The sequence below is a fragment of the Capra hircus genome, chromosome 29, assembly GCF_001704415.2.
Source record: "Capra hircus breed San Clemente chromosome 29, ASM170441v1, whole genome shotgun sequence".
In the NCBI taxonomy this organism is placed as follows: Eukaryota; Metazoa; Chordata; class Mammalia; order Artiodactyla; family Bovidae; genus Capra; species Capra hircus.
In genome coordinates, this window is record NC_030836.1 from 42972989 (window position 1) to 42995674 (window position 22686).

Sequence of the window (22686 nt, forward strand, 5' to 3'; positions counted from 1 at the left end):
CTCTGCACCCCTCAATCTCTTGTGTGTGCAAACTGAGGCTTAAAGAACTGGGAAGTGGAGGAGCCAGTACTCAGGATAATAAAGATAATAATAACTGCTGACCCTAATACGAGTTCCCCATAGTCGGTTCTAGCGTGAGGGCACCTCAAAGCTCTCCTGTAGATCCCAGCCCTACCGCTTCCTCTATCCTTCAGATCTCACAAGGGCCTTACCGGACCCACCTCTCTTTAGTAGACCCTGTGCCTTGTTCCCGCAGCCAGTTTGATTTTTTATATTTTTAAATAGTGTCTCTCATTCACTGGTTCATTGTCCGCCTCGCATTTCTCAGCTATGAGTTCTGTGAGGCTGAGACCTGTCTGGCCCTTGTTTACTGCTGATACCCATGATTGAGTGGACCCGCTCAGCTTCAAACCACATGGATCTGGCAAATTAGCTGACTTGCTGAACTCTCAGCACCTAGGTCAGACTCATAGTTGGTGTTTAATTGGTTGAACAAATGACCGAATGAAAGGCTTCCTGTGTGCCTCCATTTCCTCCGAAGGTTGTGGCAAAGATTAAATAGGAAAGGACGTGGAAGTTTCAGTGATTGCACCACAGAGGTTAAGTCACACACCCAGACAGCAATGGAGCTCAGCTTGTCTACGCAGGCCCCCTGACACAAAGTCACTGCTCCTACTGCCACACAAGATTGTGCAACTCTGTTTCAGATGCTTCCACAGAACACAGAGGACAGGCTCACCCTCTGCAGTCCCAAGCAGAGTCTCCAGGTCCTAGAGACACTAAGTCCCAGCCCCTCTGGATGCCAGAGACACCCTCTGCAGCAGATGGGGTTCAGACAGAGGTTGACACTGGTCCAGGTTCATACAGCTGGTGTGATGCTGCTGCTGCTGCTGCTAAGTTGCTTCAGTCGTGCTGACTCTGCGACCCCAGAGACAGCAGTTGCACACACACCGAAGCCCAGGACTTTAGGCTTACCTTGAGGTTGGAGAGTACAGACAAGGAGAAGGCAGTGGCTGAGAATGGCGTGTGTGGTGGTGGTTGGTGGTAGGACTCATGCCAGTGGGCTTCTCCCTGAAGGCCTGAGCAGGGGGCACATGACTCATGTGGCTCAGTGATAGGCTGATACCTTCTCCCTCCCCAGCCCCCCTCGGGCCTTAGCCTCTCTTCAGCCAGCCTCAGGGGCCAGGGAAGGGCTGACCCTTCTCCTGTGGTTTAGGCAGGACCCACCCTTTCTAAGAGAGTCCCATCCCCAGCCTGGCTTCTGACTCTGAGCTTGACCTGATGGGTGAAGCAATTTACCAAATCCAAATTCCCCACCATGCCCCACCTTACCCCACTGGGGTGGGTTTGCTCTTTTTAAACTGGAGCACTGATTCAGGCCTGGGGGCTTGCAGTAAAAAGGGAGGCTATAATATTATAGTTTGCTGTGAGAATGAAACCTATAGGTGGTGAAGACTTGGGGACCAGTCCCAGCTCTGTCCCTCCAGATGCTATGACCCTGAGCAGTGATCTTCCTGTCCCTCCTCCCCTCAAGGCTAGTGTGAAGGTCTCCTGACATTTCCAAATTTCATGGTGTCCCCTGAGGGGTCTCTAGGCTGAACAGGGAAGACAGAGCCAGGGCTGCTCTTCCTGAATCCCTCTCTCCACTTTCTGTGCCACCCCCAGGACACTCCCAAATTTCTCAGGCTGACTCCCCTATCTGTCCAGTCCCTCCCCATGGCCACCTACTCTATGTTAGCATAGAGGGCCATGATGGCTTGCAGCTGCCTTGGAGGCTTGACCGCCTAGCACAAAATCTTGGAGTGGAATAACTGGGTGCAAATCCTGCCTCTGCCCTAGGCTGAGAGGCCCTGGGCCAGTCACCTACCTACCCTGAGCCTCTTCAAAGGGGCTGATTCCTCTGACTTCTGGTGATTTGTGGCTGAGGTCGGTGCTCCAAGACCATATCCCAGCCCTTAGCCTCCTGTCCTCCTCATCCTTCCAGCCCCAGGCTGTAGCCTCCCCAGCCCCACCTCTCCTGGGGTCCTGGCCCCTCTCCCCCAGAGAGCAGCTGAGGCTGCTTTCAGCACTTCCTAAAGCAGAGGCCCTAGGGAGGGTCCTGTGGCTGAGACCGCTCCCTTAATCAAGAGTAGAGGCCGGAAAGACTGCGTTCCTTCCACCATTACCGCTTGCCGAGAAACCCTATTACCATTACCAAGGCAGGAAGAAAGTGTGCAAGGAGGAAGAAGCCCTCTAATAGGGGTTGCCCTGGCCTCCGGAGACACGGTGGGTGGGGAGGGCCTCAGGCCCAGGAAACAGGCTCCCATCTTGTTTTTCAAGAAGCTGCTGCCTAGAGCTTCTACCCCTAAGCTCAGGCCACGGCACCAGGCCCTGCTGGCCCTGGCACTGGCTGGCAGGCCCCCTGGCCCAGAGCTGACCCATGTCCTTTCCACTCTGCTCCCTGGCATCTCCACAATCTGCTGTCCTTTCCTTAGATATCCAGTACCCAGGGATCATCTCATACCCATTTGCCTACTTCATTCTCTGACAACCTCCAGCTTCTGGGCAAGGTGACGGAAGTACAAAGACTCGGTTTGGCTGGTAGACCTGCACCCAGGCTAGGGGGAGGAGAGGCCCATCTCTACCCTGCATGGCTACCCAGTGAGACCTCGTGGTCCCTGAGTCTCTGAGGGGTACGGCTCTGTTGCTCTGATGAGAGAGGACAAGGATCACAAGTCCAGTCCTGCTTTCTTTGTCTCTTCAAGAGCAAGGAGTGAAGAAAGGACAGAAGCTGGCCTTCAAGACAGAGGGCTGCAATCCTCCTACCAAGCTATGTGACCTTGGGTGAGTCCTTTCCCCTCTCTGGGCCTCAAGTTGAGATAATAATCACACCCACAGGGCCTCGGCCAAAGGCTAGGAGATCTGTTAGGTTAGAGTTGGTGCCCAACATGGTGGGGATTTTTGAGGATGGCCAGTGCCAGGCAGAGTTTCCCTTTGGGGGTCTGAGAGCCTGGGGCAAAGGCAGCCTGTAGGGCTGCCTCCTCCTTGACTGACCCCTCCTCCCCCAGAAACAGCTCCGTCTCTTTCTGGGTTTCTAGGTGACTTGGCTGGCCCCTCTGGATGAGTTCTACTTTAAACCTGCTGCTGCTACTGCCTCTGTATTGGAGGGGCTCCCACAGGGGCCCCCAGGCAGGAGCCCCCCCAGCCAAGCCCTGCGGGAGGGGCTGCAGCCCCCACCCATCTCAGTGCCCATGTGCCTTCCAGCTCAGGTCCCTGGCACGCCACAGATTCCAGGGCACCTGCTATGGGCCAGGCGTGGCAGAGCCCCTCCTCAACCCTCCTACTTCATGGACACCCAGGAGGCTTCTGACCCCTCCAGGCAAAACGACCAGCTGTCCCCTTCTCAGTTTGCAGTTGGGAGCCCCACAGGGACAGGTTCCAGGCTGAGCTGGGGTGTGGGGGTTGGGAGTGGGTTCTGCGAAACAAGAAGGGCGCTGTTCCAGGGCTTGCTCTACAAAGCCAGGGTGCTTGGGTCCTCAAAGGAGGCGGCAGGCGCCGGGCCTCCCCGGGCTAGGGACGGGGGGAGGGCGCCTGCGGCGGGAGGCCCATTAGCTTGCTAATTGCTCTCAGGGAGGGGGACCGAGCTGCTGGTGGAGGGGGTGAGGCGATGTGAGGGCAGAGAGGGGGGGTGGGAGTGGCTTTTCCAGCACTCAGCTAAATGCTGCAGGAGTCGTTGGAAGGCAAGCAGGTCTCTTCTCCCCCAGGCCCAAGTACTGCTCTCTGGTAATATCCCCGCCCCTGCCCCTCAGAAACAGTGGGCTGACCCCGGCGCCGGTCTTCAGCAGCGCCCTCTACACCCAGTCCCCCTAGCTGCACCCCGATCCCTAAGCGCCCTCCCTCCACCCCGAGCCGGTTCAGCTGAGTTCCCCCAGCGAAGTGCCTCAGTCCAGGCGCGCCCCGGGTCCCATCCCTCCTCTGGCTGCAGTCGCCGCCCCGGCCGCCAGGGGGAGCCGACGCGAAGCGGGCCGGCCGGACGCTGTGGGAGGGGGCGGTCCCGCTGCGGCCCCGCCCCCGCCCCGCCCCGGCCGGGCCCGGCCGATTCTCTGGTCTGTCCGGGACAGACTGGCTGGCGGGCGGGCGCAGAAGCCGCCGGGCCGGAGCGGGCCGTGCGGGAGCGCGCGGAGGGAACAGCGGCGCCGTCGGGTCCCCGTCGGGGCTCCGCGGGTCCCCGACCCGCCCCCGGCCTGGCTATGGCGGGCGCCAGGCCCGGCGTCCACGCGCTGCAGCTGGAGCCGCCCACCGTCGTGGAGACCCTGCGGCGCGGGAGTAAGTTCATCAAATGGGACGAGGTGAGTGCAGGGGCCCCCTGCTCCGCCCAGACCCGGGGACTCTGTCACGCCTGCTCCGCCAGACGCCGGGGACCCCCGGCCCAGACTGGCCTGATCACCGCGCCACCCCCATCCCAGCCTGGCTGCGCTCCGGAAACTTGAGTCCCCAATCGTCCCCGTAAGGAAGACTTCGTCCCCCACCCGCCAGTCCAGCCCCTCATCTGCGGAAAATTTGACATTTATTCCTTGGCTCGGAGATTTCGAACCCCAATAAATCCTAGCCCCCGCGTTTTCACTCGTCCTTCTCACCTCTCCCTGCCCGTCTAATTCTCGTTCCCCCACCCTGGCCTGGTCACCAGACCCCTGCCCGGCACTGGACGGTCTGGCTCAAGAACCATGGCCCCCACTCTGGCTTAGCGTACCCCCATTCTGACTGGGTGCCTCTGGGACCCTGCTCTTCCTCTTACCCTAGTTTGAACATTCTTCTCCATTCATCACTTTTTCACCCTGTTCTGGCTGGCACCCGTTTGCCCTGCTTCTAGATCCCAGCCCAGCTCCTCGCTCTGGTGGGAGTACCAAGTCACCCCACGTGCAGACTTTGCCCCCCAAGTTCTTCCACCTCGGGGGAACTTTGCTCACCACTCCTTAGCACCGGGACTTTGAACCCCAATAAATCCTGGCCCCCCTTTATCTGACTTGCCCCTGCTGCATCCCCGAGGCCCCGCTCCCACCTGCGGCTCGGCGACCGGTCCTGCCCCTCACGCTCGATTCCACAGCGCCCCCGCCCCTGCCCCCTGGGCCCCTCCTCGCCGGCCTGAGCTTCCTTGCTGCTCCTTCCCAGCCAGGCCGGAGGCCTGGAAGACTCCCGGCTCCTTTCCGGCTGGGTGGGGCGGGTAGGCGTGAGAGCTGGGGGAGGGGCTGGGGGCGTGGCCTGAGGTAACAGGTGTGCCCTAGAGGGTGTCCCGACGCCCCTGGGACTAGGGTAGACCCCTCCCCCCAGGCCGGCTTGAAGGGAAAAGTTTCTCCTTTTCCTTCCAGTGTGATAAACCCAAATAAGGAAGTGGGAACAGGGAGAGGGCCCTGGGGGTGGGGTGGGGGTTGCTGACAAGGACTTGGGGCCTGAGAGGCTGGGGTTCCGGCTGCCTTTGAAGACCGGGCCCCTGAGGAGGGTTAGAGGGAGGCTCTGGAGGCACTGCCCACAGGACTAGCCCCTCTTCACACTACTGGGGGCCCCTGAGCCCCAGGGCAGGGTTGGTAGTCCCAGAGAAGGCTGAGGGTAGGTGTCAGCCCAGTGAGGTGGGGAGGCCCAAGCACCCGAAAAGTTCCCAAGCTGCCGTCCCCTCTGCCTCCAGCTCAGTCTCCCATCTTTCCTAAGCAAAGCCTAAGATGGGCGGGGCTAGTGCAGTCCCCAGAGAAGGCAATGGCACCCCACTGCAGTACTCTTGCCTGGAAAATCCCATGGACAGAGGAGCCTGGTAGGCTGCAGTCCATGGGGTTGCGAAGAGTCGGACATGACTGAGCGACTTCACTTTGACTTTTCACTTTCATGCATTGGAGAAGGAAATGACTACCCACTCCAGTGTTCTTGCCTGGAGAATCCCAGGGACGGGGGAGCCTGGTGGGCTGCCGTCTGTGGGGTCACACAGAGTCGGACACGACTGAAGTGACTTAGCAGCAGCAGCAGTGCAGTCCCCATCCTCCTGCAGATGGAAACTGAGTCTGGAGAACAGAGACTTGATCCCAGGCCCCACGGTGGGGTGGCAGCTGAGGCCAGCAGCTGGGAGTCTGGCAGAGGTCCTGGTTCCCTGCTTCCCAAACCTTGGGACTCGGGAGCCACACTTGTTATTGTTGTTCAATTGCTCAGTCTTGTTGAACCCTCCATGGACTGAAGCCTGCCAGGCAAGGGGTTTCCCAGGCAGGAATACTGGAGTGCATTGCTCTTTCCACCTCTAGGGGATCTTCCCGATCCAGGGATCGAACTCACATTCCCTGCATTAGCAGGTGGATTCTTTACTGCTGAGTCACCAGGAAAGCCTCTGGAACCATGCTAGTAATGTCGGTCAGTCATGCCAGACTCTTTGTGAACCCATGGACTGTAGCCCACTAGGCTCGTCTGTCCGTGGAATTCTCCAGGCAAGAATACTGGCGTGGGTTGCTGTTTCCTCCTCCAGGGGATCTTCCAGACCCAGGGACTGCACCTGGGTCTCCTGCATTTCAGGCAGATTCTTTACCGTCTGAGCTACCAGGGAAGCCCTGGAGCCGTACTGCCTGCGTGCACATCCTGGCTCCTTTCCTTGGCCTTAGGAAAGCTGCATAGTCTTTCTGTGCCTTAGTCTTCTCAAATGTAAAACGAGAAGAACAGTGGCGCAAACCTCATAGGATGTTTAGAGAACTAAGTGAGCCCCTAGATAACGAGTGCTTAGACCTGTACCTGGCAAGCAGAAGGGAGGGTGAGCTGTTGTACTGACCACCAGTGAGCAGTAACTTGGGAGTGGCACCAGGGTGAGGCAGGGTCTCCTGTGGGCCTGGGGCAAAAGAGTTCTGGGCTTCCCTCCTGGCTCAGTGGTAAAGAATCCGCTTGCCAGTGCCTGCTAATGCAGATGAGAGTTTGATCCCTGGGTCAGGAAGATCTCCTGGAGAAGGAAATGGCAACTCACTCCAGCATTCTGGGCTAGAAAATCCCATGGACGGAGGAGCCTGAGAGGCTACAATCCAAGGGGTCGCAAAGACTCGGGCACCACTTAGCAGCTAAACAGCCACAGGAGAGTTCTGCCTGTGGCCACTTGGTCACTTGGGCCCTGGCTGAGTCTTAGCTGCTGATGACACCACCCCCTCCCCACTGCTGCTGGTCCTGAGTCACACAGGGTGGCTCTTCTCAGAAATGGAGCCAGTGCACCCTCTTGCTGCCCTCCCACCAGGCTGTTTGAGTGAGGGCTGAATTCACTGTCCAGGCCTGAGGGCAGGATGAGTAGCTGTCCAAGGAGACTTAGTCTGTGCTGTAAGATGGGTGGGGGGAGCCTCGAAGCTGTGGGACTCCAGTGGGGTGCAGAGTGGGGGGTAATGGATTTTGAGGCCAATGTAAGGGGTGGCTGGCTGTCCTGGGGACCTGAGGGACACAGAGGACCATGAGGGTCAGGCTTCCAAACCCTCTTCTTTCATTCCATAAATATTCCCAAGGGGGCTATGGGGGCTTCAGCCACCAGGGACCTCTCAGACCTTCTGAGGAAACAGCCCAGGGTTGGGGTCTGGGGAGGCCTCTCCAAGGAGGCAGATCAGATTTCATGGGTAAAGAAAGAAAGGAAGATATCCCTGCACGGGAACAATGATGCAAAACCTGGGGACGGGGAGTGGACAGTTAGTGGTCTGTGTGAGAGAGTCTTAGGGCAAGAAGGAGGTGGGGCTGGGAGGGGCCTGGGAACTCAGCTTTGTCCTGAGGACTGAAAGGAGCCACAAAGGGCCAGTGGCCTGGCTGCGCCGTCATCTTCGCTCACTACAGAAAGATTGGAGTGGATGGGCCTGGGGTGCCAGGGCCCAAATCTGGGCAGCAGCCCTTACTCCCTGGCCCCTGCCATCCATCTCGTCCCCAGGAGGCCTCCAGTCGGAACCTGGTAACCCTGCGTGTGGACTCCAATGGCTTCTTCCTGTACTGGACAGGACCCAACATGGTGAGGGCGGCGCTGGCACAGCTTGCTTGGGTCTAGGGCCCCTGCCCCAGACCCCCTGAAATCATTCCCTGCCCCTGCCCTAAGGGGTGGGGCCCCGCTGCTGCCTGACCTCTCCCACAGTTCCCTGGACAGGAAATGCTATGGGTGGGGGCTAAGACTGGGGCTACAGCAGGGGGTGAACACTCCCTGGCCCGGGTGGGGAGCTTGGGGGCTTCCGGCTCTCATCCTGGAGCCTCTCAGACCCACCGTGGCATCTGGTTTCCCCAGGAGGTGGACACACTCGACATCAGTTCCATCAGGGACACCAGGACGGGCCGTTATGCCCGCCTGCCCAAGGTGAGTGATGGGGCCCAGGTTATGGATGGGAGTGAGGCAGTAGGGGAAGGGGACAGCCCTCTTCACCCGTGGCTCTCACTTACTCAGGACCCCAAGATCCGGGAGGTGTTGGGCTTCGGGGGCCCTGATGCCCGGTTGGAGGAGAAGCTGATGACAGTGGTGGCTGGGCCAGACCCGGTGAATACAACATTCTTGAACTTCATGGCCGTGCAGGACGATACAGCCAAGGTGGGCTGGGATCGATGGCTGGGCCTGGGGGAGCTACCACCTCATTGCTGAGTTGGCCATCACTTAATAGGCACCTGCTGTGTACTAGGCTGTTCTCTGCCCCTTTTTCTAATCATCCTCTGACAAAGCGGTTTTTAAGCATTTCCTGTGTATCCGACAGTGGCTGAGCCAGCCCCTCTGTCCCCCATTCACCCCCTGCTCCTGGATCCTGACCCCTCAGGTCTGGTCCGAGGAGCTCTTCAAGTTGGCTATGAACATCCTGGCTCAGAACGCCTCCCGGAACACCTTCTTGCGCAAAGCGTGAGCCCTGGGCCTGCCCTGGGGAAGCGCGGGGCAGGAGTGCATGGTGGGGGGTCCAGGAGGCTGTTGTCCCAGGGCGTGACCCTCCCACCTATCTCCCCAGATACACGAAGCTGAAGCTGCAGGTAAACCAGGATGGACGGATTCCAGTCAAGAAGTGAGCACCCCTTTCCCTCCTCAGCACCTCCTCTGCTGTTCTGACCTTGGTGACCTTTGCCCCACTGACCCTAACTCCTCCCATCTGCTCAGCATCCTGAAGATGTTCTCAGCAGACAAGAAGCGGGTAGAAACTGCACTGGAATCCTGTGGCCTCAATTTCAACCGAGTGAGGGGCCTGGGGACAGGGGTTGGGCGGGTGTCACAGCGGGCGCCTGCCCTTTGAGGGCTGACTGACCCTGGGTTCTGACTCTCCACTCCTGGCCCCTAGAGCGAGTCCATCCGGCCTGACGAGTTTTCCTTGGAAATCTTCGAGCGGTTCCTGAACAAGCTGTGTCTGCGGCCGGACATTGACAAGATCCTGCTGGAGATGTGAGCAGGGCTGACCTGCCCACTGGCCCCCATGTGCTGCGTCTGGCCTCTGCCAGCAGCAGCGTTCCTTCCAGTCCCGGGAGGGGAGGTGGAGCTCTCGGGGGTCTCTGCGTGCTGGGCTGTGGCTGTGCTCAAGGCTGCCTGGGGCTCTGCTGTGGACAGTTCTGTGTTGACCTTTCTTGGCCAGGGATGCTCCTGAGACAGCAGGAGGTCCCCCGCGCTGGGGACCAGAATGCATTGGCTCAGATGTGTTGTGGGTGACCCTAGAGCTGAGGTTGGGCTCAGGAACTGCAGGCAGGCACGGTGTGGTGGGCCAAGCCCTTGGTGGCTTCCAAAGCTCTTACTGATACCAGCTTCGGCACCAAGTGGTCAGGAGAGTGGATGGGGAAACAGGCCCGGAGGGGCTGAGACTGGCCCCTGTCCCCGTCAGAGGGCTCTGGAACTAGGCACCGACTTTCTGACTCCTCCCCAGGTGAGGGTTTGAAGCAGGGGCTGGTGAGGCTGCAGCCTAACCCAGCATCCCATCCCCTCCAGAGGCGCCAAGGGCAAACCTTACCTGACACTGGAGCAGCTCATGGATTTCATCAACCAGAAGCAGCGGGACCCGCGGCTCAACGAAGTGCTGTACCCGCCTCTGCGGCCCTCCCAGGCCCGGCTGCTCATCGAGAAGTATGAGCCCAACAAGCAGTTCCTGGAGCGAGGTGAGCCAGTGTGGGAGCTGGGGGCAAGGCGGGAGGGGCCCCACTGACCCTGCTGACCCCACCCTGCCCCCCAGACCAGATGTCCATGGAGGGCTTCAGCCGCTACCTGGGAGGTGAGGAGAACGGCATTCTGCCGCTTGAGGCCTTGGATCTGAGCGCAGACATGACCCAGCCGCTCAGTGCCTACTTCATCAATTCCTCACATAACACCTATCTCACGGGTGAGTGTGCCCATCCTAGCGTGACCTCTGTCCTCTGGTCCTTAGATGCCTCCCTCCCTTTGGGGTGGCCCATGCTGTGGAAGCAAGCCAGAAATAGCAAGCCTGTCCTGGGGAGCTGGCTTCTCTGCATGGGTTTCCCCGGGGGTCTAGGAGGCTTCCCCAGGGGAAGGGCTGAGGCCTGCACCTGCCCTGTGAAGGACAGCCTGTATATTGGGGGGGTGGGGGGCTGGAACTGGGGACCACCTGGTGCTCTTAAGCTGAAAGGAGGCCCAGAGGTGGGGTGGGGCGGGGTGGGGTGAGGTGGGGCAGGTATCCACGAGAGGGGCCCTGGAGGCACAGAAAGAATGGACGGAATTTGCCCTGATCCTGAGTGAATGGGAAGGCTTCTTGCAAGGTGTTGAGCAGGGGGAGGTGATGTGACCTGGTATGTTTTTAGAAGGATGACGCCCAGTGCTCCACAGAGATTGGATGGGAGGCAGGGAGGAGCCTGCTGTCCCCAGGAGGAGGTGACAGAGGCTGTTCCAGGGCAGCCACCGTGGAGGGAAGAAAGGGAAGCAGGGGGCCGTGGGGGTGCTGGGGACAACTCCCAGTTCAGGTCAGTGGGATGGGGGTGACTGATGGGAGTTCACCTGAGAGAGGGTGAGACCTGGAGGTGGAGGCCCCACGTGTCAGCTAGTGCCGGTGGATGCTGACTGCCTGGCTCTGGGGCTTTGGGAGAGGTGATGCCGGTTCCACAGTGAATCAAGGAGTGATCAGCAGCTGGCCAGAAAAAGCAAGCCCAGGCCAGGCCACCACAGGGCTCTGCGTCCCCGGCACGGCCCCACCCAGCTCAGCGCAGGCCTGGGGAGGGGGGTGAGGGGCCAGGCTGGCTGGGCGCTGGTGGTGATGGAGCCTGGCCTCCAGCGGGACAGCTGGCCGGAACCTCGTCGGTGGAGATGTACCGGCAGGCGCTGTTGTGGGGCTGCCGCTGCGTGGAGCTGGACGTGTGGAAGGGGCGGCCGCCCGAGGAGGAGCCGTTCATCACACACGGTTTCACCATGACCACGGAGGTGCCGCTGAGAGACGTGCTCGAGGCCATCGCGGAGACCGCCTTCAAGACCTCGCCCTACCCCGTCATCCTCTCCTTTGAGAACCACGTGGACTCGTGAGTGGGGCCCCGATCTCAGCCGGGGGGAGTCCCTGTTGACCCAGGGACAGCCACTCACCATGGCACTGTTGGATTGCTCCTATGACCTCTGACCCTGGGAGAGGGTGACCCTTTCAGTGATCTTGCCAGCCTCTGACCCACTCTGGGGACTTCAGCTTCACCCCAGGAACCTCTGACCTCTGACCTCGGCCCCACAGGGCGAAACAGCAGGCCAAGATGGCCGAGTACTGCCGCTCCATCTTTGGGGATGCTCTGCTCATCGACCCCCTGGACAAGTACCCGGTATGGGGCTCAGAGCCGGGGTGGAGCGTGGGGGTTAGGGCGCCCAGCAGACGCTGACCTGTCCATGCCCACCAGCTGGCCCCGGGCGTCCCCCTGCCCAGCCCCCAGGACCTGATGGGCCGCATCCTGGTGAAGAACAAGAAGCGGCACCGGCTCGGCAGCGGCGTCCCTGACAGCTCCGTGCGCAAGCGGCCGCTGGAGCAGAGCAACTCGGCCCTGAGCGAGAGCTCTGCCGCCACCGAGCCCTCCTCGCCCCAGCTTGGTGAGATTCTGGCCTGACCTCCAACCCTAGTCCCGACCCTAAGTCCCCACTTCTCTGAGCCCAGCCCTCCCTGGAGATGTGCCTTCTGCTCCCAGCCTGACCTCTCCCCTCTCTGAGCCACTTGCCACCAGGGATGTGGTTCCATCCACCTTCTGACCCTTCAGTCTCAGCCTCCAGCTAGCACCTCACAGAGGTGTTTCCCGTCAACCAGGTTGTGACTCAGACCTCTGACCTCTGACCTCAGTGAACCATCTCTCTCCTGAGACCCCTTCTGAGTATACCCTCCCAGAGGGTCCTCTTCAGCTCACCCTGACCTCTCACTTTATTGAGGTCCCTCTTCCATCTGACCCCTGACTGCTCACCTCCCTAAGCCCCTTCACGGGGTGTGGCCCTAACTGACCCCTGACTTGGCACCTCACCTTGTCATCCTCCCCCCCGCTACTGTCAAGGCTGTTGTATCCCAGTTCTCAGCCTTCTGAGCCACGCTACCTATCTCCCTGAGTTACATCTCTCCAGATGCACCCTGACCTTTGACCTTTGATTCCTCTACATTATGACTGGTTTTGATCCCATTCAACTCCTGACCTCCCCCCTCTCCCCAGCAACACTGCGCTGAGAGTACCCCTGGACTCCGTGAGGCAGCTCTGCACCCCCTGGGCCCAACCCTTCCTGGCTCCTGAGTGACTGTGTGCCCTGACCCCTGACCCCATGGCCTTGTCCTCTGCAGGGTCCCCCAGCTCTGACAGCTGCCCAGGCCTGAGCAATGGGGAGGAGGCGGGCCTCGAGAAGCCCAGCCTGGAGCCTCGGAAGTCTCTGGGGGAGGAGGGTTTGCAGCGGGGCCCTGATGCTCTTGGACCTGCCTACCGGGAGGATGAGGAGGAGGACGAGGAAGAGGAGGAACAGACGGACCCCAAAAAGCCGACCACAGATGAGGTCAGGCTCTGCGAGTGGGATGGGGGGTGGCGGCATGCCTTCACTTCCCAAGTGGGCTGAGCCCTGACTGTGCCAGGCACAGCCCTGAGCACTGGGTCCACCTGCCCTCCCGGAGTTCACGCATGGGGGGTGTGTGTGGAGTGGGGGAGGGTCTTAGGTAGACAGGTGTGGAAACGAGTGTAAAATTGTGTTTGGGATATGGGCTGGGAGGGGTGAGTTAGGATGCAGAACCAGGGTGAGGAGTGGGGAGTCAGACCTCTTCGAGGACATTGGGTGAGCAGACTGAGGAAGGGGGGCTGTGCCAAGGCCCTGTGGCAGGGCCAGAGAGTGTGGAGGAGGGAGGGGCACTGAGTTCTGGGGAAAGGCGGTGACAGGAAAGGTCAGTGCTGAGACTGGGTTTGGGAGGGGCCCAGAGTGGGGATGGGTGTGGGCAGAGGTGAGTGAGCTCAGGTCGCAAGGCTTGGGGAATCTTGTGAGGTAACCAGGAAAAGGTGGCAAGGCGGTGGCTGGAAATGAGAGTAGGGGTGGGAATTTGGGGGCCCACCCTCATGTGAATAATTGAACCCCTGAGGTTGGCTGAGGAGTTCCAGCTTCCAAGGATCAGTGGGGCAGGAGGCAGACCGGGAAGGTGGGGCCCAGGGCCCGGTCAGCAAGGCCCAGAGAGAAGGTTGTGGGGCGCATGGGACTATGATGGACAGGCTGTGGCCGGGCTGGGAGGAGGGTCAGCGCTTCCTCTGTGGTGCGGGGGCAGGTGAGGGAGCTTCCAAGTCCCGGCTGGGGGGCACGGAACCGCTGACCCTGCGACTGGGGGCCGCAGGGCACCGCCAGCAGTGAGGTCAACGCCACTGAGGAAATGTCCACGCTTGTCAACTACATTGAGCCTGTCAAGTTCAAGTCCTTCGAGGCTGCTCGAAGTGAGTAGGGGGAGGGGTGGGGGAGGGGGAGGCAGTCGGGCTCTGCCAGGCCTGATCCCCTCCCACCTCCACCCCCCAGAGAGGAACAAGTGCTTCGAGATGTCATCCTTCGTGGAGACCAAGGCCATGGAGCAACTGACCAAGAGCCCCATGGAGTTTGTGGAGTATCCTTCCGCGCCGGCGGTCTGGCGGGCCAGTGTGGGGCTGCTCCCTGGCAGGCAGGCTCGGGTGGTTCTACCACTCCTGACTCTCGAGCACCCCTGTCTGGGTTGGGAGCGGGTCTGGGAGACTGCCCAGGGCCTAAGCTGAGAAGTGGGGGACTGCGGGGCAGCTTGAGCCAAGGCCGGGAGGTGTGTTCACAGGAGCCGAGGACGGGCCTGGAGCACTGGGCTCAAGGCAGAATGCGGGGCCAGTACCTGCCTGTGGCCCCTGACTGCCGACCTCAGATACAACAAGCAGCAGCTCAGCCGCATCTACCCCAAGGGCACCCGTGTGGACTCATCCAACTACATGCCCCAGCTCTTCTGGAACGTGGGCTGCCAGCTCGTTGCACTCAACTTCCAGACCCTGGGTGAGCACTGCCCTGCCTTGACCTTTGATCTCTGGCCCCCAGCCTCACTAACTTCTGCCCCCTGACCCTGTGAATCTTGACTACAGGGACCTCTGACTCTATCTAATCCCAGATCCCCAAATCCAACCAAGACCTCGGCTGACCCTAACCCCTGACCTTGGCAGACGCTAGACCTGGTCCCTTGTCCAGTATTCTTGGAGTCTGGATCCTGGATGCCATCTGATCTGACCTGAATGACCCCTGGTTTCTCCACTGCTCTGCACAGCAGTGTCCTTCCTGACCCCTGACCCTGTTCTACCTGCTGACCCTCGCCCTCCCCATGTTGTGCACCGCCCCCCCCCCAGATGTGCCGATGCAGCTCAATGCCGGCGTGTTTGAGTACAACGGGCGCAGTGGCTACCTACTCAAGCCTGAGTTCATGCGGCGGCCGGACAAGTCCTTTGACCCCTTCACCGAAGTCATCGTGGACGGCATCGTGGCCAATGCCGTGCGGGTCAAGGTGGGGCCGGGAAGGGCGCAAGCCAGGGTGTCCCGGGGGTGGGACTTTTGAGCAGCCTCCTCACCCTCCTGGCCCCCCAGGTGATCTCGGGGCAGTTCCTGTCTGACAGGAAGGTGGGCATCTACGTGGAGGTGGATATGTTCGGGCTCCCCGTTGACACACGGCGCAAGTACCGCACGCGGACCTCACAGGGGAACTCGTTCAACCCCGTGTGGGATGAGGAGCCATTCGACTTCCCCAAGGTGAGCCCCAGACCTGCCAGACTCCCTTGGTGGGGGAGCAGGGGCACCGGGTGGTCGGGGGTCAGAGACGGGGGTGCCGAGGCTAGAGCTGTCACCCCAGACCTGCTGGGCTCTCCTGGTGGGGAAACAGGAGCGCCGTATGGTCGGGGGTCAGAGGCAGGGGTGCTGAGGCTAGGCCTGTCACCCAGGTCCTGCCTGTCCCCACGTCAGGCTGGAGCTCCCTGTCCTCTGTGGGGTCAGGGTGTGGGGACAGGAAGCTGAAATGGCAGGAGGTCCCATAGCCCCCTGGGGGCATAGCCCACCTCCTCTCCCAGGCAGGAGGGACTCGCTGGACGCTCACCCCAGCTTCTCCCCGCCTCCCAGATGGATGGGCCTGCCAAGGATGCGGCCTGTCTCATGCATGGCTCGCTCTGGGTGCTAAGCTGGCAGTGACCAGACCCGCCCCGCCATAATGATGCCAAGAGGGGTCTGTCTGCCTGTTTTCTGGACTCAGGGCTCTGGGGAACGCTGGCCACCTCTGGCCAGGCTGCGGAGGTGCGGGTCTACCATTGGCTCAGTGGCAATGGTGACTGATGGTCTGTGGTTGGGTCATGTGGTCCAGGGGCCCACTCTGGGTGGCGGACTTGCTGGCCATGGTCAGCTGCGGCTCAGATCAGTCTGGGCCCTCAGGTGGTGCTGCCCACGCTGGCTTCGCTGCGCATCGCGGCCTTTGAGGAGGGGGGCAAGTTCGTAGGGCACCGGATCCTGCCTGTCTCCGCCATCCGCTCAGGTGAGACCATCTGGGCTCTGGGCAGTTGCGGGGGCACAGTGTGTGGGGACCTGTGCTCAGCCCCCTTCCCTCCTGCCCTTCCAGGGTACCATTACATCTGCCTGCGGAACGAGGCCAACCAGCCACTGTGCCTGCCAGCCCTGCTCATCTACACCGAGGCCTCCGACTACATCCCTGATGACCACCAGGGTGAGCCGCACGGGGCTGGGGCAGGGCAGGCCAGGCAGGGTGGGGACAAGGACACCACCAGGGCCTGGGAGTGGCTGGGACTGGTGGCTCCAAGTGGGTGGTAAACAGATCTGAGGGTGGTTTTGTGGTCCCTGCGTGAGACCAGAGCTGGGGAGGGTGTGGGTCCCCGGGGTTCTGTCTCTGAGATCCTTGCCCTCTGCCCCTTCACCCCCAGACTATGCAGAGGCCCTGATCAACCCCATCAAGCATGTCAGCCTGATGGACCAGAGGGCCAAGCAGCTGGCTGCCCTCATTGGGGAGAGCGAGGTGAGCCCGGGCAGGTCAGGGGCAGGCACAGTGATGCCTGGAGGGGTCTGTCTGCCTGTGCTCTTGACAGGCAGGAGGCAGCAGGACTCAGGCTCACCTGGACCCTGGGGGTCAGGGTGGGGGAGTGGTCAGAGCTGACCCCTGGGCCCAGCCCTGGCGGGGAAGCACCCTGCAGCTTTCTCCGCTCTCCTCCGTCTGCACTGCCCATGCCAGTCCCAGCTGGCGGTAGGACGCTTCTCTCCGAGGGGCCTGTACCCTGCTTGCTGCTGCTGCCAGCTTCATGGGTTCACCCACACTGTCCCTCCAGCCCTGGGCTCTGCCTTCAGCGCCCTTCCACCACGCTGCACGGCTGGGGCTTCTGGACTCTCTCGTTCAGGAGGCTCAGCTGCCTGGGGTTACTCCACATGTTCTAAGGAGGTGGAAATCCCTTCTGCATGAGAAAGGCCTTTAGGACTGTCCAGGGCTAGAATTCTGTTGGCTGCTGGCAGGCTCAAAGCCAGGGTGCAGAGTTCAGCCGCTTCATCAGGGCAGTTGGAAGCCCTAAAAGCTTTTCAAGCGTGGTCCTGGGAGCCATGAGACGGCCGTGGCTTCTGCGGGGAGGGGTCAGGAGCAGAGGCTGGCCGCACATCTAGGCCCGGTCCCCTGGGGGCCTGCGGCAGCAGGGAAGAGAGCCGGCTGCCTGGAGTTATTAGCGGGAGAGACTAGTGCCCCCTCTGCGGTCACTTCCTTCGTTGATTTAATCAGGAGCTAAGCATTGAGGAAGATGAGCAGCTGTGGGCAAGGGTGGAGGGGGGACTCAGAGACAGGAGGGAACTTGGGGCTGGGCCAGGGCTTTCCAGAACAATCTAGAAGTTCCTAACCATATGCAATGAGGCCTTGTATCCTAGAGACACGATCTCACATTCTCTTCCCCATGTCCCACGTGCAAAAAGGGGTTAGAAATGCATGTTTTGTTCTCATGGAGGTATTCATACAGCCCCCACATGACAGATGAGAGGAGTCCAGGGCCACGGGCTGAGGGAGGTTGTGAAGGACGGAAGGGTCTAGAGAGGGGGAATTCCCTGGTGGTCCAGTGGTTAGGACTCTGCACTTGCACTGCCAAAGGCCCAGGTTTGATCCCTGGTTGGGGAGCTAAGGTCCTCCACAATTCTCGTGGTGTGGCTCCCTCTCCCCAAAATATTTAAAAAAATAAAAGAAGGGTCTGGAGAGAGTAGCATTTCTGGAAGGAGCATAGAGCATTCTACTTTCTCCACCCCACCCTCGCAGGCTCATTCTGGCCCGGAGACAAGCCAGGAGACCCAGACTCAGCAGCTGGGGTACCAACTGAACCCACACCCCACACCCAGCCCACTGGATGCCTCCCCACGCCGGCCCCCAGGCCCCGCCACCTCCCCGACCAGCTCCTCCATCAGCTCCTCCATCAGCAGCCCAGGTAAGGGGTGGCCTGGCAGTAGGCGGAGAGAGGGAATAGCTCTGCCCTTCTCCAGCTTCTCACAGTCAGCCCTGCCTCTGCTTTCCAGGTCAGCGTGATGATCTCATTGCCAGCATCCTCTCAGGTAGGGGGCGGGCCTGTCCTGGGGGCAGAGCTACTTCTGGAGGGAACTGGTGCCCCAGCAGGGCTGGTCTGCTCCAGCCCAGCCCAGCCCGCCTTTGCTGTCCACAGAGGTGGCCCCGGCCCCGCTGGATGAGCTCCGAGGCCACAAGGCCCTGGTGAAGCTCCGGAGCCGGCAAGAGCGAGACTTCCGGGAGCTGTACAAGAAACATCAGCGGAAGGCTGTTGCCCTCACGCGCCGGTTGCTCGACAACCTGGCCCAGGCCCGCGCGGGGAGCAGGTGCCGACAGCGGCCCGGTGTCCTGTGAGTGTCCCGCCTGCCCATGTGCTTTGAGCGTGGATGTGAATGTGAATATGAATATGAGGGTTTCTGCACTAGGTGGGCATAGATGGATGGCCCAGGGCTGCCCTTTTGACCCCCAGGAAGGAGGTTTGCTGCAAGGAAGACAGAGGACTCTGGGTCCCACCCTCTTTGCGACCCCGTGGACTATGCAGTCCATGGAATTCTCCAGGCCAGAATACTGGAGTGGGTAGCCTTTCCCTTCTCCAGGGGATCTTCCCAACCCAGGGATTGAACCCAGGTCTCCCACATTACAGGTGGATTCTTTATCAGCTGAGCCACAAGGGAAGCCCCTTTCCACCAGGAGGGATACCTTTTTTGAAGTCCCCATAAGAGCGTGTTTCCAGGGACTGTTGCCCAGACAGGCTCCTAACATTTGTGTGGAGCTAACAGGCCTCCTCCTTGGAACTGATCCCACCTCTCCGGGCTGGTCGGAGGGCATCTGCCCTGTCCCCTGGCCCTCCCGGCCCAGGTCCACGTGACAACCTGAGTACTACCCAGAGGGGTTCTCCCCACAGAAGCGGGGAGGACGAGAGGGCAGAAGATGAAGAGGTTAGCAGGTATCAAGAGTTCCAGAAGAAACAGGTGCAGTGTCTGCTGGAGCTGAGGGAGGCCCAGGTGGACACGGAGGCGGAGCGGAGGCTGGAGCATCTGCAGCAGGTGGGGGGTGGCATGTTGTGGGGGGCGGGGGGAACCTGCCTCTGGGACAGGCCTGTCACAGCCCGGGTCACCTGTCGGCCACCTGTGTCTGTAGGCTCAGCTGAAGCTCAGGGAGGTTGTCCTGGACGCTCACATGACTCAGTTGAAGAAACTGAAGGAGATAAATGAGAGGTGAAGGCCGGGGATCTCGTGGGCGGGGTGGGGGGTGGCGTACTCCTTGGTGCCACAAGGTGGGCAGAGACACACACAGACACACACACGCGGAGAGGGGCTACTACTCCCTGATGCCACGAGGTGGGCAGAGACACACACAGACACAGACACACACAGACACAGACACACACACACACGTGGAGAGGGGGGTACTCCCTGGTGCCACGAGGTGGGCAGAGACAGACAGATACACACACACACACACACAGATACACACGCACGCGTGCACGGAGAGGGGCGTACTCCCTGGTGCCACAAGGTGGGCAAGCGCGTGTCCACACACACACCCCTGTCCTGCCATTGACCCTGCCTGTTCTCCCACTGGCTCCTCCAGGGAGAAGAAGGAACTGCAGAAGATCCTGGACAGGAAACGCCACAACAGTATCTCAGAGGCCAAGACCAGGGAGAAACACAAGAAGGAGGCGTAAGGGCGTCAGGGCTGGGAGCCAGTTGTGTGCTGGGCAGGCCAGGCGGGTACCTGGGCGCTGAGCCCATCCTCCTTGCTTTCGTGCAGGGAACTGACAGAAATTAACCGGCGGCACATCACTGAGTCAGTCAACTCCATCCGTCGGGTGAGTGAAGCTCAGGTGCCGCCCTAGCCCACCCCTGTTCCTTCAGTCATCCTAAACTGGTATCTTGGGTGCCAACCTACTGTTCCGTCACCCTAGAGGGACTTTAGATCCTTTCTCTGTGAGTCTGCTGTTAAGAGTCATCTCAGGACCCTGGTCACACAGCCCCGGGAACCTTCGCCTTCTTGCTCAGAAAGAGGGTCTGCCTGACTTCTCTGCCCCCACAGAGCCCCGGGGCCCAGGCCCCTCCCTTAGAGACCCTTGTGTGAGCCCTTGTCCCCCACACACAGCTGGAGGAGGCCCAGAAGCAGCGGCAGGAACGCCTTGTGGCCGGGCAGCAGCAGGTCCTCCAACAGCTGGCGGAAGAGGAGCCCAAGGTGAGGCCGTTGGTGAGGGGCAGGCAGGCGGCAGGTGGGCAGAGCACTGGGTGGCCTGGCCTGGCCTCTCTGATGCTGCTCCTCCTGCAGCTGCTGGCCCAGCTGGTCCAGGAGTGTCAGGAGCAGCGGGAGAGGCTGCCCCAGGAGATCCGCTGGAGCCTGCTGGGCGAGACACCGGAGGGACTGGGGGACGGGCATCTGGTCGCCTGTGCCAGCAACGGTCACGCGCCTGGGAGCAGCGGGCACCTGCCTGGCGCTGACTCAGAGAGCCAGGAGGAGACTACAAAGCTCTGAACTGGCTGAGCAAGAAGTGGCCACCAGGCCAGGGTGGGTGCTGGGAGGAGGGCAGGAGGCTAAGACACTAAATGCTCTTTTTTTTTTTTAAACTTTTTATCTTTAGAAATTTTATTTTTTTAAACCAGGGCAAGCACCCCACACTAACTCCCTCCTTTTACCCCCCAGGGACCCCATTAGTCCCCAGCCCCTCCTTCCTGCCCTCAGTCCTAGGGAAGGTGCTAGGTGGGTCACACTGGGCCAGAAGGGCCTCACCCCCATGACACCCACAGCCTAGAGTGGGAGTTGTCTCCCTCGCTTCCCCAGGGAACAGTGGGTGGAGCCTTCGAGCTCCGGGAAGTCACATTCTCTTCTCTTTCCTTTGGGGATTTTTTTTTTTATGTGAATAAATGTGGATTTCAGGGACCTTGTGTGCAGTGTGGTTTGGGGCAGTGCTAGAGAGGATTCTGGGCCCTAGATCTGGTTCTGCTTTTTCTGGAGCCTCATTTTTCTCATCTATAAAATGGGCTTGTGGGCATTGTGGGTCAGGCCCCCAACAAAGGGTTTTGAGACCTCCTTGCCCAGGAACTGCCTGGAGGTCTTGCCAGTGGCCTGACATCAGAGGCCCTCTGGCCTCCCTCAGGCTCTCCCGCCTCTCTGCCCTCTGCCCTGGGCTCTCACTCTGCTTCCCCCGCCCCTTACTCTGGTTACTTTTCTCCCTCCTGGGCTCTTCTTGTCCTCCCTTCATAGAGGCTCAGGCCTCTGCTTCAGGAAGCCTCCCCTGCCCCCTCTTCCTGTAGCCTGATATGACCCAGGCACCCAGCATCTTCCGCCGAGGCTGCTCTTGGCCACACAGGCAGTTGGTTCCGTTATCAGGGGATAGACCTGCTGGGGTGCAGGTGGGCAGCTCAAAACCTGCCCAACCTCAGGGCACCTGGGCTCTCAGCGATGGGCAGGAAGTAGATGGGCCTGGAAGTGACCCTTGGGAAAAGGGGCACTGACGGTCACAGCATGTGTAGGGGAGACGCGGCATCCCCCTCCTCCCTATGAGGGAGATGTTATGCCTGTTTTGCAGATGAGGAAACTGAGGTCACATCTAAGTCAAGACATCCTGACCTGGAGGCAGGGGGGGCATGGACCCTCTAGGGCAGACTGTCTTCGGCCAGCCTGGAGGACCTGCTCCATGCCTCCCCCTCCTGCTCTGGGACAGCGTGGAGTGGCAGAGACCCCACAGTGAGGGTGCGGCTGGGTTCTACAGCAGGGTCAGGCTGGCATGTCTTCAAGGCCTCTCCCAGCTTCCTGGCACTTCCCGGGCTGACTGCCTGCCTCCTCCGCAGGAAGGCAGCCTCTTATCTGGGCTTATCTCCTGCCAATTGAGTTGTTTTCTTTCTTTGTTTTTGCTGCAGCCTCAGGCAAACAGATAGGGTGGGGAGCCCAGAGAACAGGACTTCCAGAGCAAGGCCTTCCCAGAGCTGGGGACCTCTGCTTTGGGCCCACTCCCTTTGGGTCAGTACCAGTGCCCAGGCCTTCCCTGTTTCTGCAGTCAGGCCTTGTCCTAGCTCCACATCTGCCCCATCTAGGCCCCTCAGCAGGCAATTCCCATCTTCCTGACTTCACACATGAAACACTGCATGTCAGTCCCCAGGTCCTCAAAGACCAGGCTAAACTCCAAATTCCTGGGTATGACATTCCAACTCTTGAAAAGCCTGGTCTCTGTAGCTCCCCCATCCTTCCATGGCTCCGCTATTTCCTCTACTGGAAATGACAGCACCCTCCCTCATGTCTTCAAGTCCCAGGCCTAGCTTACCTCCTCCCTGAAGCCCTCCCTGACTTTCCTCTGCTGGAGGGAACCGCCTTCACCCTGGTTCCAGGCCCCTGTTAGAGCACTGGGCTGGCGTTAACTCCTCACTGAGAGCCTCCTTCGCCCGGAAGCTAGGAATAACAGGGGCTGTGGCGCAATCCAGGTCTGTGTACCTAGTATAAAGCGCTGGCTAGTCTGTAGGGGGCGCCAATAAACCTTTCTGGAATTGAGCTCTCAGCTCGGCTCCCAGGGCCTGGTAAAGCTTCGCTGGTTCCCTAGCGATCCCTCTACTCAAAGCCCTGGGCCGAGCCTTCCGTCCCCTGCCCCGCCCAATGTGTCCTGCCAGTTCCCTGAGGAGCGCTGGCCCCAGGCCGGCCACACAGTAGCTGCTCAAAAGGACTGACCCAAATAGGAGCAAATGACCCTCCCTGGGGGACGGCGGCACGGTTTGCAGTGCGCGGAATTCCAGCGGCCAGCCGGCCTGCAGTTCTCAATTACCAT

At 60.4% G+C, this 22686-nt stretch overlaps 1 protein-coding gene across 1 annotated transcript; it reads left to right on the top strand.

The window, feature by feature from the left end:
• Positions 4096-20810, top strand: PLCB3 (phospholipase C beta 3). The gene is made up of 31 exons (XM_018042789.1): positions 4096-4328; positions 7895-7972; positions 8240-8308; positions 8396-8536; positions 8757-8836; positions 8940-8993; positions 9086-9161; positions 9264-9364; positions 9899-10065; positions 10140-10286; positions 11190-11430; positions 11631-11715; positions 11791-11977; positions 12705-12910; positions 13728-13824; positions 13904-13988; positions 14271-14395; positions 14740-14894; positions 14975-15136; positions 15806-15905; positions 15990-16094; positions 16309-16400; positions 17667-17832; positions 17921-17956; positions 18064-18256; positions 18811-18952; positions 19047-19123; positions 19500-19589; positions 19680-19737; positions 20025-20111; positions 20202-20810. The coding sequence occupies exons 1-31, from the start codon at positions 4230-4232 to the stop codon at positions 20403-20405; spliced, it is 3705 nt and encodes a 1234-aa protein (XP_017898278.1). The 5' UTR covers positions 4096-4229; the 3' UTR covers positions 20406-20810.

Excerpts from the sequence above, each read along its gene's own strand:
- PLCB3 (XM_018042789.1), top strand. The coding sequence starts at position 4,230 with ATGGCGGGCGCCAGGCCCGGCGTCCACGCGCTGCAGCTGGAGCCGCCC. Across the intron at positions 7,973-8,239 it reads ACTGGACAGGACCCAACATG|GAGGTGGACACACTCGACAT; the intron begins GTGAGGGCGGCG and ends TGGTTTCCCCAG. Across the intron at positions 16,401-17,666 it reads CCCTCATTGGGGAGAGCGAG|GCTCATTCTGGCCCGGAGAC; the intron begins GTGAGCCCGGGC and ends CCACCCTCGCAG.